This window comes from Sturnira hondurensis, unplaced genomic scaffold (genome assembly GCF_014824575.4).
Source record: "Sturnira hondurensis isolate 20B ecotype Veracruz unplaced genomic scaffold, ASM1482457v3 Scaffold0021490, whole genome shotgun sequence".
Taxonomy (NCBI): Eukaryota; Metazoa; Chordata; class Mammalia; order Chiroptera; family Phyllostomidae; genus Sturnira; species Sturnira hondurensis.
Genome location: NW_028094121.1, coordinates 3917924 through 3931209, shown reverse-complemented (window position 1 = coordinate 3931209; position 13286 = coordinate 3917924). Strand labels below are relative to the sequence as shown.

General features: G+C 60.8%; 1 protein-coding gene across 1 annotated transcript in view; it reads right to left on the bottom strand.

The window, feature by feature from the left end:
• Positions 1–1185: 1185 nt before the first annotated feature.
• The window catches only part of EPHA10 (EPH receptor A10), a 31149-nt gene continuing 19048 nt past the window's right edge, over positions 1186–13286 (bottom strand). Inside the window, exons 8-17 of the mRNA XM_037032473.1 lie at positions 12029–12137; positions 8098–8159; positions 7824–7949; positions 6527–6712; positions 6015–6076; positions 5575–5778; positions 5151–5300; positions 4495–4688; positions 3722–3877; positions 1186–3626 (exon numbers count right to left, since the gene is read on the bottom strand). Coding sequence (XP_036888368.1) covers positions 3512–3626; positions 3722–3877; positions 4495–4688; positions 5151–5300; positions 5575–5778; positions 6015–6076; positions 6527–6712; positions 7824–7949; positions 8098–8159; positions 12029–12137 — 1364 coding nt within the window. The 3' untranslated portion in view covers positions 1186–3511. The remainder of the gene's footprint in view (positions 3627–3721; positions 3878–4494; positions 4689–5150; positions 5301–5574; positions 5779–6014; positions 6077–6526; positions 6713–7823; positions 7950–8097; positions 8160–12028; positions 12138–13286) is intronic.

Below are 13286 nucleotides of genomic sequence, written 5' to 3'. Positions count from 1 at the left end.
CCAGCTCAGTTAAGGTCACTGCAATGGGCTGAATTCTGGCCTCCCCAAAACTCATATGAAGCCCTAACTCCCGATACCTCCAGAACTTGACTGGATTTGGAGACAGGATGTTCACAGATGTCACCAAGCTAAAATGAGGCCATCAGGGCAGGCTCACGTGGACTGGTCTGATGTGACTCTGACTAGGAGAGAGGGGAAACCTGACACCGAGACCCTGACAGAGGGGAGACGTAGTGGACACCGGGGAGAGAGCCACCCACAAGCCGAGGAGAGAGGCCTGGAGCAGGCCCCTCCCTGAGTCCTCAAAAGAAACAGACTCTGCCAACACCTTGGTCTTGGACTTCTGGCCTCTAGGACCGCGGGGTAACAAATTCCTGTTGTTTAACCAGCAGGGGTACTCTGTGACGGTGGCCCGGGGAACGCACCCGGTCACCACACACCCACACGGACAGGCCCCTTCCCCTCTTCTCACCTGGCCTCTATGCATTTAACACCAACACTCGCTCTTCCTCTGGCTCTGGCACGACTCCATCCCGGCTCCTCTCCCTGCTCCCTCACCTTCTGTCTCTGCTCTTCTTCCCCCAGCTGCCCCCTGGCATCAGAGCGCCCCCAGAGCTCCTCTTCCTCCACCGGCCGGCCCAGGGCAAGCTCATTCTCCCCGTGGCTTCCACCCCCACCTGCGAGCTGATGACCCTCAAAGCGCTGCCTCCGGCTCACACCTGTGCCAAGTGCCAGACCGAGCATGCGCCCACCTCCTACGCATCTCTGCCCGTGTGTCCCACCAGATCTCAGATCACATCCAAAACCAAGCTAGTCATTTCCTGACCTCCCCTTGCATCCCTGCCCAGCCTGCTACTCCCTCCCCACACACTGTCCACCTCGGGGATGGCACCACCGCTGGAGAGTTACCTCCTCTGGGAAGCCTTCTTTGGTTTACTGCTCCCGAACTGAGTGACATCCTTCTCTACACCCCCTGGCTACTTCATGCTTGCCCCCGTGGTGACCCTGATCACACTGTCCTGTGATGTTTCCTAAACATGCCCCCCACTAGACTGGGGACCTTCTGTGGCAAGGGCAGTCTAATTAGTCTCTAGGCAGCGAGATTTTAAACACGGACTCTGGAGGCCCACCACGTGGGGCAGGGGTAGGGACCCTCCCACACAAACTACTTAATGGTGAAACAACTGTCAGTGAAGGAGGCACCACATCACAGACAAGTTTTTATTACTGTGTCTTGCATATAGAACCCCAAATTATAAAAACATCTCCAGCACGGATCAAAGGAACCACCTCCCCTACTCGCCCCTCCCCTCCCTGGGTGGGCTCAGACAGCATAGTGGGGGGGTTGCAGGCCCCTCCCGCTGTCCAGTGAATAAGTTCCGTACAAAAATAGATCTGTAGAGGGCACCCGGAGAGCCATCAGCTCGCATCACACTAGCACCCGTGCGGGGCTGAGGCTGGGCCCCTCAGGACTCTGGGACCTCGCTCCAGTCGGAGGGAGGTCTACCCTGGACACCGAAGTCCTGACGATGGGGGCCCCTCTGCAGAACAGCTGGTGGGGCAGGGGACTTTGACCTTCAGGGTGTGGCTGCTGGAGCTGAGGCTCCTCACACAAGACAGGACGCTGGTCCTCACGCCATGTCCTCTCCAGGCTTCCCAGGAGCAAAGGTCCGGGGTGCGGAGCCTACAGGACACCTGGCACGGGACCCTCTAGCCCCATCAAAGGTGGAAGCAGTATCTGGGTCTCCCCCTGTACCTCCAGAGTCACTGAGCCAGGGCAGGTGCCCAGAAAACAGGAAGTGGGGGGGACCCTAAGGAGAGAAGAGCTGCCAGGGCCAGGCCAAAGGCACTGCTGTGAGGCACCATCCCCCACCAAGGCGTGCTCCCCAAAGATGCACTGCATCTTCCAGCCTCTGGGCTCCATCTTGGGTTAGCCGCTCTGCTTGGACTCCTTTTGGCCTAGGCCCTCCGCCTTGGCCTGCTGACAACTTCATCCACCCTAAAGAAAGAGCCCTCCCCCGCCTTTAAGGCCCTGCTCAACTTCCAGGTTGGCTTCTCAGCCAGGAAGGCTCTCCAGACACCCTCCACATACACAGATCAGGAGGGGGTCCAGCGGCCACCCTAGCACACCAGGCCACACACCCACGGTCTCCCAGGGGGCCCTGGAGCCCCATGTTGGAGGTAGCCTTGGGTGCTTCCTGGTGCCTGAGGTCACTGCCCCACCAAGGGCTGGCTCTGTGTCTCATTCACCCCCTTCTTCCAGCCCTTTAGCTCCTCCTTCCAGCCCATCCCACCCCGCCACAGCCAAACCCAGAGAGCCATGCCGGGAGTAACCTGGAAAGACAGCCCCATGGCCCTGTCCAGATCCAGCTGCCTTCCTCCTGTCCCGCGGAAGCATGGTCTCACCATCACCATTCCTTGGGGGAGCCCTTCTGGACAAGGAACTCTGGGGCCAGTTCAGTGGGCCCACTTCCATCCGAGGCCCACAGAAGCCAGAGTGGGGAGGTGCTTCTCAGAAGCTGGGTGGTGGCCAGAGATGGAGTGGTCCCCAGGGCTCCCCTCAGAGTGGCCCTGGCTGCCCCAGGAAAGAGTGGTGGTGTCCCAGGGTGGGACCAAGGCCTCCCTCCAGAGCCAACCTCACCCCTGGGCAGGGCGTTGGGCCACCTGGTTCTGACCCAGGCCTGGCCCTGGCTCCTCACTGGGCCTTGCTTGGTCTTCTACACCCGTACAGTGAGTATTGGGCCAGCCAGAGAAACAGGGTCCATCTCTGAGAGTCTCTCTGTCACCATCCCCCCAGGCTGGACAACAAACTCTGGGGTCCCTCGGGGGAGAAGAAATCTCCCCTCATGTCCCTCCCAGGAATCCAGCCAGCGAGTTTACAAAAGGAATGCAAAGGGGAGGCCAGTGGGGCCTCAGGGAGCACCAGGGCCTTGCGTGGCCCCGCCGCCAGGACCCTCATCCTGAGCTGTCAGCCCAATGGCAAGGGAGGCAGAAACTGGCCCCTGAGCTCAATACCACCTCTGCTGCCTGGGCCTCGGGACCAATGCCCAGACAGGGCTGAGCCCCAGCACCAGGAGCTGAGGACCCTGCCCCTGCAGGCCCCTCCAGGATGGGCGGCCAGGCAGCTGTGGTCGCTGCCAGGCCCACTGACAGCCTAGCAGGGACGCGAGCTGCCTGCTGGCCCATGGGTCTGCGGGATTGTGGGGCAGGCCCCAGAGCCCCAGTGGATGTGGAAGACGGAAGGGCAGGGGCCCAGTGATTTAAAGCTACGTCTTTCCTCCCCACCCAGCCCCCCTCAGTGTCTCAGACCCTGCATCTCCTCACGCTGTTCTGTCCAGGGTCGTCTCCAGAGGGAATGAGTCAGCCACGGTGTTCAGCATGGGGAAAGTGGGAGGAGTAGGCAGTGAAATGGGGGAAACTTCCCCTCGAGTGGAGTGCAGCTTGCCCGGGGGGCTTGTCCAGGCTGTGTCTGGAGCCCCCTGGGGTCCTGGCCTGGAAGAGAGAGGGCTGCTCACAACTGCACGCCCTGGCCCTGCAGCTGGCGCACTCGTGCCCGCAGGGCGCTGATCCCGCTGAGGAGGGCCTCCCGATGCTCCGCCGGCGAGATGCCCAGGCTCGCCAGGTCCCTGTGTGGATGGACTGGTCAGACCCAGCCAGCTCAACCCCACCTTTTGCTCTCCCTCCCTTGGCCTGGACAGAGCCCCTGGGTTCCCAGACTCACTGTGCGGTCATGGCGGCCACGGCCTCCAGGCTCCCGTAGCCAGCCGTGGCGAAGCTGTCCTTGTAGCGGCCCAGGTCCAGGGCCTCCAGCCACGCGCCCACAGAGCCGAAGGAGGGGAAGGTGGAGAAGGCACGGTCCGCCAGCGGGGTGGGAGGCCTGGGGCAGAGCAGCAGTGGCCAGTCAACAGCAGGGATCTGCTGCCCAGACCCGGTCCCTCTTCTGAGGACAGGCCAGCGGCGGGAGGACAGGAGGCTGGGAGGCAGCTGGGCCCCGGGCAGGCCTGGCTCACTAGGGTGCTGAGTCTTCTTGGAGTGGGTGCGTGCTTGGCGGCTCAGCAGCTCGGCACACTCAGGCAGGTGGGGAGCGAACTGCTCCTGAGCCAGCCAAACGTACCAGGCGTGTCTGGAACAGTCTGGGGGCAGGACATGCCCAGGACAGTTTGGGAGGCAACCCGTAATGTGGGACAAGTCATACTAATTTCACTTGTTGAATTTACTGGAACTACAAATTAGTTAGGACTACTACCACAGATACGTATCCAACTGTCACTGTACCTAGCTTGTGTGAGCAAAATCCAGGAGAAGCAGAAGTGGTTAAGGTGGATGGAAGGTTCAGGTGGGAGTATTAGATCTACCTGGGGCAGCTGTTGAACAGCCATACCAGGACAGGTGGGGTAGGAGGAACAGGGCCTTTGTGCTGGGGCATGGGGGAGGCCCCATGGACAGGTGAGAGGTCAGCGTACCTGCCATGGCTGGGGAAAGGTGGGAATATACCTCGGACAGGCGGCTGTAGCACACTTCGGGGGTTCTGGATCCTGCACCATCTTGCTCAGGACGCTGTGGATCTGGGAGAACCTGGGCCGCTCACCCGGGTCCTTCTGCCAGCAGTCAAGCATCAGTCGGTGCAGGGGGGAGGGGCAGTTCCTGGGGGGCGGCAGCCGGAAGCCATCCTCCACAGCCTTGATCACCTGGGCCGTGGGGGTGAGGAGAGCAGGCGGGGCCTTACATCCTCCCAACACACACGCACGTGCACCCACCCCCACCCCGCCCGGGAAGACGGGCGCAAGTGGTAGCCAGGCAGGGCCTAGAAACAAACCAACAGTGAAGAGGAACCTGGGGCTGGAAAGTCAAGGGGCAGGGAACTGGGGGCCGAGGTCAGAGGGCAAGCAGCTGGAGCCACCAGTCACTCACGTCTTGGCCAGACATGTCCCAGTAGGNGGGTGAGGAGAGCAGGCGGGGCCTTACATCCTCCCAACACACACGCATGTGCACCCACCCCCACCCCGCCCGGGAAGACGGGTGCAAGTGGTAGCCAGGCAGGGCCTAGAAACAAACCAACAGTGAAGAGGAACCTGGGGCTGGAAAGTCAAGGGGCAGGGAACTGGGGGCCGAGGTCAGAGGGCAAGCAGCTGGAGCCACCAGTCACTCACGTCTTGGCCAGACATGTCCCAGTAGGGCCGCTCCCCGAAGGCCATCACCTCCCACATGACAACGCCGAAGCTCCACACGTCACTGGCGGAGCTGAAGTGGCCAAACTGAAGTGTCTCGGGGGCAGCCCACAGGGCCGGGCTGCGGCCACTCTGTGGGTGGGAGACAGGCAGGTCAGGCTCAGGGAGGGACGAGCCCCAGGTTTCCCTCCCCACGGGGTCCCCGATGGAACCCCACCCGCCACCCTCCCGGCTGCACATCGGGAGAAGGGACACAGGCTGACCACACTGTAGTGTCCACACTGGCATTTATTCGGGACCAACTGGGTGGAGGGGCAGGGAAGGGGCTGAAAGTGGGGTGGCAGGGACTCGGGGGCAGTCTGGTGGGAAGGAGGAGCAGGCTTGCCTGGGGCGAAGGACTCCTCACCATGGTGGTGTAGACGGCCTCTGCCCGGTCCCGAGGGCCCCGCCCGAAGCCGGAAATCTTGCAGAGAAGGCCACTGCTGACCAGCACCCGCCGGGCAGCCAGGCCCCGGTGAACGTAGCCCATCTCCGACAGGTACTTCATGGCCGATGCCAGCCCAGGCAGCAGCCCCAGCAGCTGCCCAGCCGCCATCTGGCCCTCGTGCCGCTGAGGGAGAGGGAGAGATGGGGGCCAGGGCTGCACGCCCGCCCCCCGCTGCTTCACGGCCCCAGGGAAGTCACATCGCCCTCGCTAGGCTTCAGCCTGCCCTGTGACCCACCATCCTGGCCTGGCCAGTGGGAGCCTTCTCAGGGAATCATGCTAACTCCAAGTCTCGACAAAGAGAAGAGTAAGGGGCCAAAAACAACAAGATCATTCCTGCCCCCAGGGCCCACACCACTCACCCTAAGGAAGCCGTCCAGGGCCCCAAGGCTCATGTACTCGGTCACGATCATCAAGGTGCTTCCTGTGTGCAGGGACGGAGATGCGCACAGGCTGAGCCGTCTGCTCCCCCACCGGCTTGTGCCTCCACCTGGTCCTGACCTGGGCCTAAATGGCCTGAACCACAACCACACCCCTCTAATCATGCAACCCTCCATTGAGGGCCAGGACCCCCATGCTGACAGACAAAAGAGGAGGCAGACAAAGGCCAAGGTCAGGAGCTGCAATAAGTTTGCTAACACAGATCACCCAGGGCCCAAGCCATCCTTCCCACAGAGTGTCACGAGTTAGAACCGAAAGTGGCTCAGGGTCAGGGTTTTTCACCCTGAGTCAGTGAAAAACAGCTGAGACCTTCCCTCCATGCTGAGCATTTAGGGGCTCCCTCTCATGGCTAAGGAAAGGGCCTCGGGGTACAGGGGCACCCCACCTCCCGCCTCGTCATCCTCACCCCATACTTGTGGAGCACTGGGCCTACCTCGGGTGACAACACCCTCCAGCCGCACGACGTGGCTGTGGTCGAACTGACCCAGGGTGAGGGCCTCGGCCAGGAAGCTGAGTCTCTGGGCATCGGAGCAGCCTTCCCTCAGCGTGTGCACGGCCACGGGGAGCCCCTGGCGGCCAGGGAGCTGCAGGCGGCCGCAGCAGAGCTCCCCAAACCGCCCTGTGGGGAAACAGCGCCTCAGACACCACCCTGGAGGCCACTGCCTTGGCCAACCCAGCCAGCTGGGTGAGCTGAGAGAGCAGCTCCTGGGTCATGAGCTGTTTCTGGCCTGGGGCTCAGAGCTCCGGGGTTCAGGTCGTGATAAACTGAGCACCAGCAGAGGGACCTGGTTTTCCTCTTTCCTGCCTTCTGCAGCCTCTAATTCCTGCTGTGTGAAATAGGATTCCTCCCGCCTACCTTAGTGGGAGGATCCAGAGCCTCAGAGAGACGACCCTGCGTGTGCCAGCATGTCAGGGGCTACTGCAGCCCTGTGTGACCCAGGAAGGGTGACGATGGCATCTGTTCTGCCACACTGCCCCTCCCAGGCTCCTGCCCAGTGCCAGGCTTAGAGTCTGATACCTGGTGACAGGGGCTGCCTTCTCTGAGCACAGGGGCCGAGGGTGTGAAGACAGGAAGAAGCAAGCTGGGAGCTGACCGGGAGGGGCAGAGCACCCACTGTGAGCCAGGCCGAGTGCCGAGCTTGGGAAGCCCTCATATCAGCTCATCTGAGGCAGATATCAGGCCCATTTCATAGATGAGAAACTGAGGCTCAGAGCAGGAGAGGGAAGTGCCCCTGATCATGCAGCTCGTTAGTGACCGAGCCAGAGCTAGGACTCAGGGACATCTGGCCCCCGGGCTTGCAGAGGCCCCTCCCTACTGCCCCAGGAAGGCCTGGACGAACGTTCTGCCAGCGGCAAGCTGCAGAGGCCAGCTCTGAAAGGGCCTGTACAGAGCAATCCCAGTGACCCTGGGGACTGGGAGAAGGTAGGCAAGCAGGGTCACGGAGCCCTCTGCCATTTCTCACCTTGGAGCCTGGGTGGTGAAGGTGCAGCTTGATGTGGAGGTGGGGCTTCCTGGGCAGAGTGGGGACAGGGGTGAAGGCAGGGCGTCTAGAATGGGGGCAGGGGCGGGGGCGGGACTTGGGGTGGAGGCAGGCTTGCAGAGTGGGGCAGAGTGGGGGTGGGACTTCTAGCATGGGTGGGACTGGGGCACAGGCAGGGCCCCCCCTGTGCCCCTCCCCGCCTGCCTTGCCGCCCCAGCAGGGACAAGACTTCCTGGACGCCCAGCTTGCCTGCTCCAAGGCTCTTCTCCACCGTGACACTTTTCGCATCCAGCTCCTTGGCAAACAGGTGAACAGCCTGCAGTGGGTCCCCACAGCTCTGGGGGTCCAGGAACGTGCGGCGTGTAGGGACTTTGACTGGGAACACAGGGAAAGAGAGAGATCATCCTGAGGAAGGGGGCTTCCATGGCTGGAGGGGGGGGTGTGCAATGGCAGCAAGAAAAGGGGATGAGGAGTGAGGTGGGGGGACGCCCACCCCACCCCAAGCCAGGCCCAGACAGCTCACAGTGGAAATACAGCTCCTCCTCATCGTGGGCGTCCCGACCTCCTTTGCCATAGCTGCAGGGCCTGGGGGGGTGGGGGGGGCAGAGTCATTCCTTGAGCCAGGCTGCCCCAGCCCTTCCCATTTCACCAGCACCCAGCGTGGCACCTCTTCAAAAGGACGGGTTCTGTGCCCCAGGGGAGGGATCTTCTTGTTTTGCTGGTTTGAACCCAGCAAACACACAGGTAATCCTAACACCTCACCTAACCCCTCACCCCCAGCAGCACGCCTAGGTGTTCTCACTTTGAGACACAGTGTACCTCCTTGCTACTCTGGAGGTGCCCAAATCTACACCCCTGACTTGAAGCTCCAGCTGCCCCTCACCCCACCCCCCTACAGGCGAACAACGCAGGCAGGCCTCACATGCAGGTCTGGCCAGAAGCACCAGTACTGAGAGACAACCACGGCCCACTCACAGGGCCAGAGGAGAAGGGCTGTGCACTGTGGAACACCACAAAGGGCCCTGACCCCCTTCCGGGGCCACCGGGGTGGCGTCCTGAGGCAGAGGCAGCTGTGGGACCAAAGGACTGCAGGGCAATGGACAAAGCCACAGGCCAGCATCTGGGCCCCCTGAGGCAGGGCCCTGCTGGCCCAGATAAAGGCTGGGCTTTCATTCCTAGTGGAGGAGCGCCCCGAGGGACTTCGGAGCAGGGGCCTGCCATGACGCCATTGGCACTTCAGAAAGATCGTCCCAGCTGCTGCTGTCTCCCTGCCAGGGGTGGCGCTGGCTCAGGCCGTGGGGTGTCCGTGGAGAGGAAAGTGAGAGGACTCAGACATTTAGGTGACAGGGCCACCGGGCTTGGAGACTGCTAGAAGGCAGAAAGGGAGTGCAGGAAGGCTTGCCCAGCAGAGTTGATGGTGCTACCTTTTACCAAGGCTGGGAGGAGGGGGATGAAAAGCACATGTGTAGACACTTGAGTTTGCAGGGACTACGGGGTAAGCAGGGAGGGCCAGAGAGGAGGGAGCTGGATGTGTGTGTGTCTGCTCTGGACATACAAATTCCGGAGCTGTGGGAAGTGGGACCAGGAACAAGTCTGAGGACCCCAACATTTAGAGACTGGGGAGGAGAGAGGGAGGCCAAGGAGATTGCAGAAGAACCGCCAGAGAAGTCAAAAAGAAATAAAGGGAAATCGGGGTGGTGATATCACAGGGACCAAGGACAGAAGAGGTGAAGCAGGGGTCCGGGGAAGGCAGGAGTCGGGCACTAAAGGAGGTTGGAGGGAGGTGGTCCAGGTCGGATACCAGCAGGAGAGGCGAGAAGGGCTGTCCGTCACGCAGGGGGCGTGGTCGTGCAGGCTGGGCTCTAACAGGGTCTGCTCTGGAACCTGACAGCACCCACCTGTTTCCTGGCTCCTCCACTCAGCAGCTGTGGGACTGAGTGGCTCAGTTTTCTCTTTAATAAAGTCAGGACAGCCCTGGCTGGTGTGGCTCAGTGGACTCAGCACCAGCCTGCGAACCAAAGGGTCGCTGGTTGGATTCCCAGATACGGCACATGCCTGGGTTGTGGGCCAGGTCCCCACGCTAAGCCCTCAGTAAGTGTTAGATGGTGTGTGGGGGAGGGACATTATAAACAGTACAAGTTCCTGGGTTGTGACAGGGAGTGGGCTCAGGTCCTAGGTAGGAGGAAGGCACCCCCTCTGGAGTAAAAGGAGGAAGAGGGTAGCTGCGGAGGCAGGCAGATGTGTAGACCTGGTGTGCAGAGGGCGAGGGGCTAGGGGTGCCATTGAAGAGCAGGGGGCAGGCAGCGGGGGTGGCTGAGGGAACAGCTGCAAGGAGAGGGAGCCCGTGGGGAGCCCGTGGGGCAAAAGTAGAAGTGGCTTGATATTTGGGGCGGCGACCATGCCGTTGTAAGGATATGTGGGGTGGTGGGGAACAGAAGCGAAGGTCCTTGGGAATAAAGAAGTCAAGGAACCCAGAAGCCAGGGACTGATGCTGGTCATCCAAGCTACACTAGTCGCTTAGCATGGTGGCAGGACGTCCACAGAGGCAGGGGACATCCAGGAGAGGGGGGTGGAGATGAAGAGAAGGGAGACAGGCTAAGTGGATGGAGGCATGGCAGAGAAAACGAGAAGCTTCCCCCTGAAGCCGCCCTCCAGTGGGCTGAGCCAGGATGGACTCACTCCAGGTGAGGAGGGACGTGGAGGGGAGGGGACCGTGGCACAGAGCGAGTACCGCAGAGCCCCAGAGAGGAGTGGGTGCATGGTAGAGATGCTGAGGTCTGCTACACTGCAGCTGCCTGCTGGAGGAGTCTGCCCCCAGGCCCCTTGGTCAGCACAGACTGGCTGGTGCTCCCCTCTCACTGCCGTCTGACCTTGAGCAGGTTTTGAAATACACCGCCACCCCCTGGCTCCCTCTGCCTATGTCTCCGGGCACTCCCCGGGCAGGTGGCAGCTGCTCCCGCTGGCTGCAGAGTCCCCCCTTTCCTCCTTCAGCCTTGCTGAGCCCCCAAACTCGTGGCCAGGACACAGTGCTCTAGGCTCCTGTCTGTGGCTGCTTTTCCAACAGGTCTGACATAGGAGCCCGCAGCTCTGTGAGGAAGGAGCCACTCCTGTTCTGCCCTCCTGCCCCTGTCCCTGCCCTGTCCCCGCCCCACCCCCCTCCCCATGGCCCAGGTGGAGCTAAGTCCCCTCCACCTGTCACTTTCTGTGCCTCATCCAAGGGCAGTCAGTGCCAAATGAACGCTCACTGTCCCCCCAGCCCAGAGGCAGTTCCAGTGCTGACTGACTTGTGGCTCTCAGGCCTATTTCTCTCCCCTGTCCCCGAACTCCAGCCCTCTGCATGCAGAATTTCCAAGGCCTCAGATCTTCTGAGCTCAACCCCACCCTGGTACCTGCCTGGGGAGCCTGTGCCAGGAGGCTTCCACTGTGTGCAGAAGGACTGGGATCTCCTCTGAGCCAGACTCGAGAGTCACGTCTTTCCCCTTTCTCTGCCCACTCTCCTGCAAGCTTGCTTCTGCTGGGGGTTGTGGTTTCTGGTTTATGAGCCCCACACCCACATCTTCCTCCCTTGCACGCACACACAACACAATTAATGCCTTTCTTCCCTTTGCCCATGTTCAAGGGCCTCAGGACCCCTTGTGGGCAGAGGCTGGGGGCCTCCGAGTGCCTCAGGAGAACCCTAATCACACTGGAGCAGCCGAAGCTTGATTCCATCCTCAGTGATGCCTTCTGACATTTAATGAGTTAAGGAGCTAAATCCCCTTCATCCCAGAGCGGCTGAGCTAGCTGCAGTGCTGGCTGCCGCAGCANAGCCCTCTGCATGCAGAATTTCCAAGGCCTCAGACCTTCTGAGCTCAGCCCCACCCTGGTACCTGCCTGGGGAGCCTGTGCCAGGAGGCTTCCGCTGTGTGCAGAAGGACTGGGATCTCCTCTGAGCCAGACTCGAGAGTCACGTCTTTCCCCTTTCTCTGCCTACTCTCCTGCAAGCTTGCTTCTGCTGGGGGTTGTGGTTTCTGGTTTATGAGCCCCACACCCACATCTTTCTCCCTTGCACGCACACACAACACAATTAATGCCTTTCTTCCCTTTGCCCATGTTCAAGGGCCTCAGGACCCCTTGTGGGCAGAGGCTGGGGGCCTCCGAGTGCCTCAGGAGAACCCTAATCACACTGGAGCAGCCGAAGCTTGATTCCATCCTCAGTGATGCCTTCTGACATTTAATGAGTTAAGGAGCTAAATCCCCTTCATCCCAGAGCGGCTGAGCTAGCTGCAGTGCTGGCTGCCGCAGCAGCAGTAAGGGGGGAGGGGCTGGGATATGCTGGCCATGCCTGTATCTACACAGCAGTGTGCTTGCGTGTGCAAACCTGCATGCGCACAAATGCTGGCATAGATATAGGTGTCTGTGAGCACAGGGACATGCCTCACCAGAGGTCAGCCAAGCTGGGACCAGCCACCTACCTCCTCCAAATGGCCAGCACGCTCATCACAGAGCCCAGGACAAGGATGGCTGAGATGGTCACCACAGTGACGACCACTGCGGGGCTCTGGTCCCTGGAGCCTGAGGCAGCTGGGAGGAAAAGCAGGAGGTTGAGGCCGGCAGAGGACGGGGCTGCTGGGTAAGTGTCCTCAGCCCCCAGCAGCAGGACTCCCACAGCACCTCTGCCTCCCAGCGGCGGAGCGGTTGCGGCAGTCCCGCCAAACCCAGTGGCACCTGGAGCTTCCTCTCCGCCTGGGGCCAGGGTGCCTCCCCCTGCAGCCCAGCTCTGAGAGAAAGGGGAAGGGGTCCAGACGGACAGGCCTGGGACTGCCTTTTTGCCTTTCAGCTGGACAANTGAGGCAGCTGGGAGGAAAAGCAGGAGGTTGAGGCCGGCAGAGGATGGGGCTCCTGGGTAAGTGTCCTCAGCCGCCAGCAGCAGGACTCCCGCAGCACCTCTGCCTCCCAGGGGCGGAGCGGTTGCGGCAGTCCCGCCAAACCCAGTGGCACCTGGAGCTTCCTCTCCGCCTGGGGCCAGGGTGCCTCCCCCTGCAGCCCAGCTCTGAGAGAAAGGGGAAGGGGTCCAGACGGACAGGCCTGGGACTGCCTTTTTGCCTTTCAGCTGGACAATGAGAGGCTTAAGGTGGCTCTGCAGGGGCAACAGCCCCTGGTCTGAGCTCCCCAGGCACCAAGCGAGACTATTCCCCAGCAATTACAGCAAAAGTAAACATTTAATGCGTCCTTACTCCACTGAAGACACTGTGCCATGTGCCTGAACTGAATGACCCTATGTCATCACCACAACAGGCCAGCGAGGTGTCACTGTCTCTACATTTCAGGTGAGGAAACTGACACGAAGAGAAGTTGTGTCGTTTGCTCAAGGTCACCCAGCTAACAAATAATGAACCTAAAATCTGAATTGGATCCCCAAAGCCACTGCTCTGGATTGTTTCACTGAAGGAGAGGTCAAGAGGACCCCAAGCTCTCGGCCCCATCCATCCATCCATCCATCCATCCATCCAACAGTACCTCTGCCACTAAGGAGAAAGAAATGAATGAGTCAGAATCCCTGCCCCAGAGGACTGTGCCCACCACTGGGAAAGACAGAAACAAAAACTTCACTGTAGAACCAAAACAGAACCAGAGAAACAAGCAGAGCTGAGCCGAGGGACGGTCATTTCTTCCTAAAGCCTTCGCAGAATACAGCAAAAGTGATGGGATGCCACTTCCAAGACTAGGTCA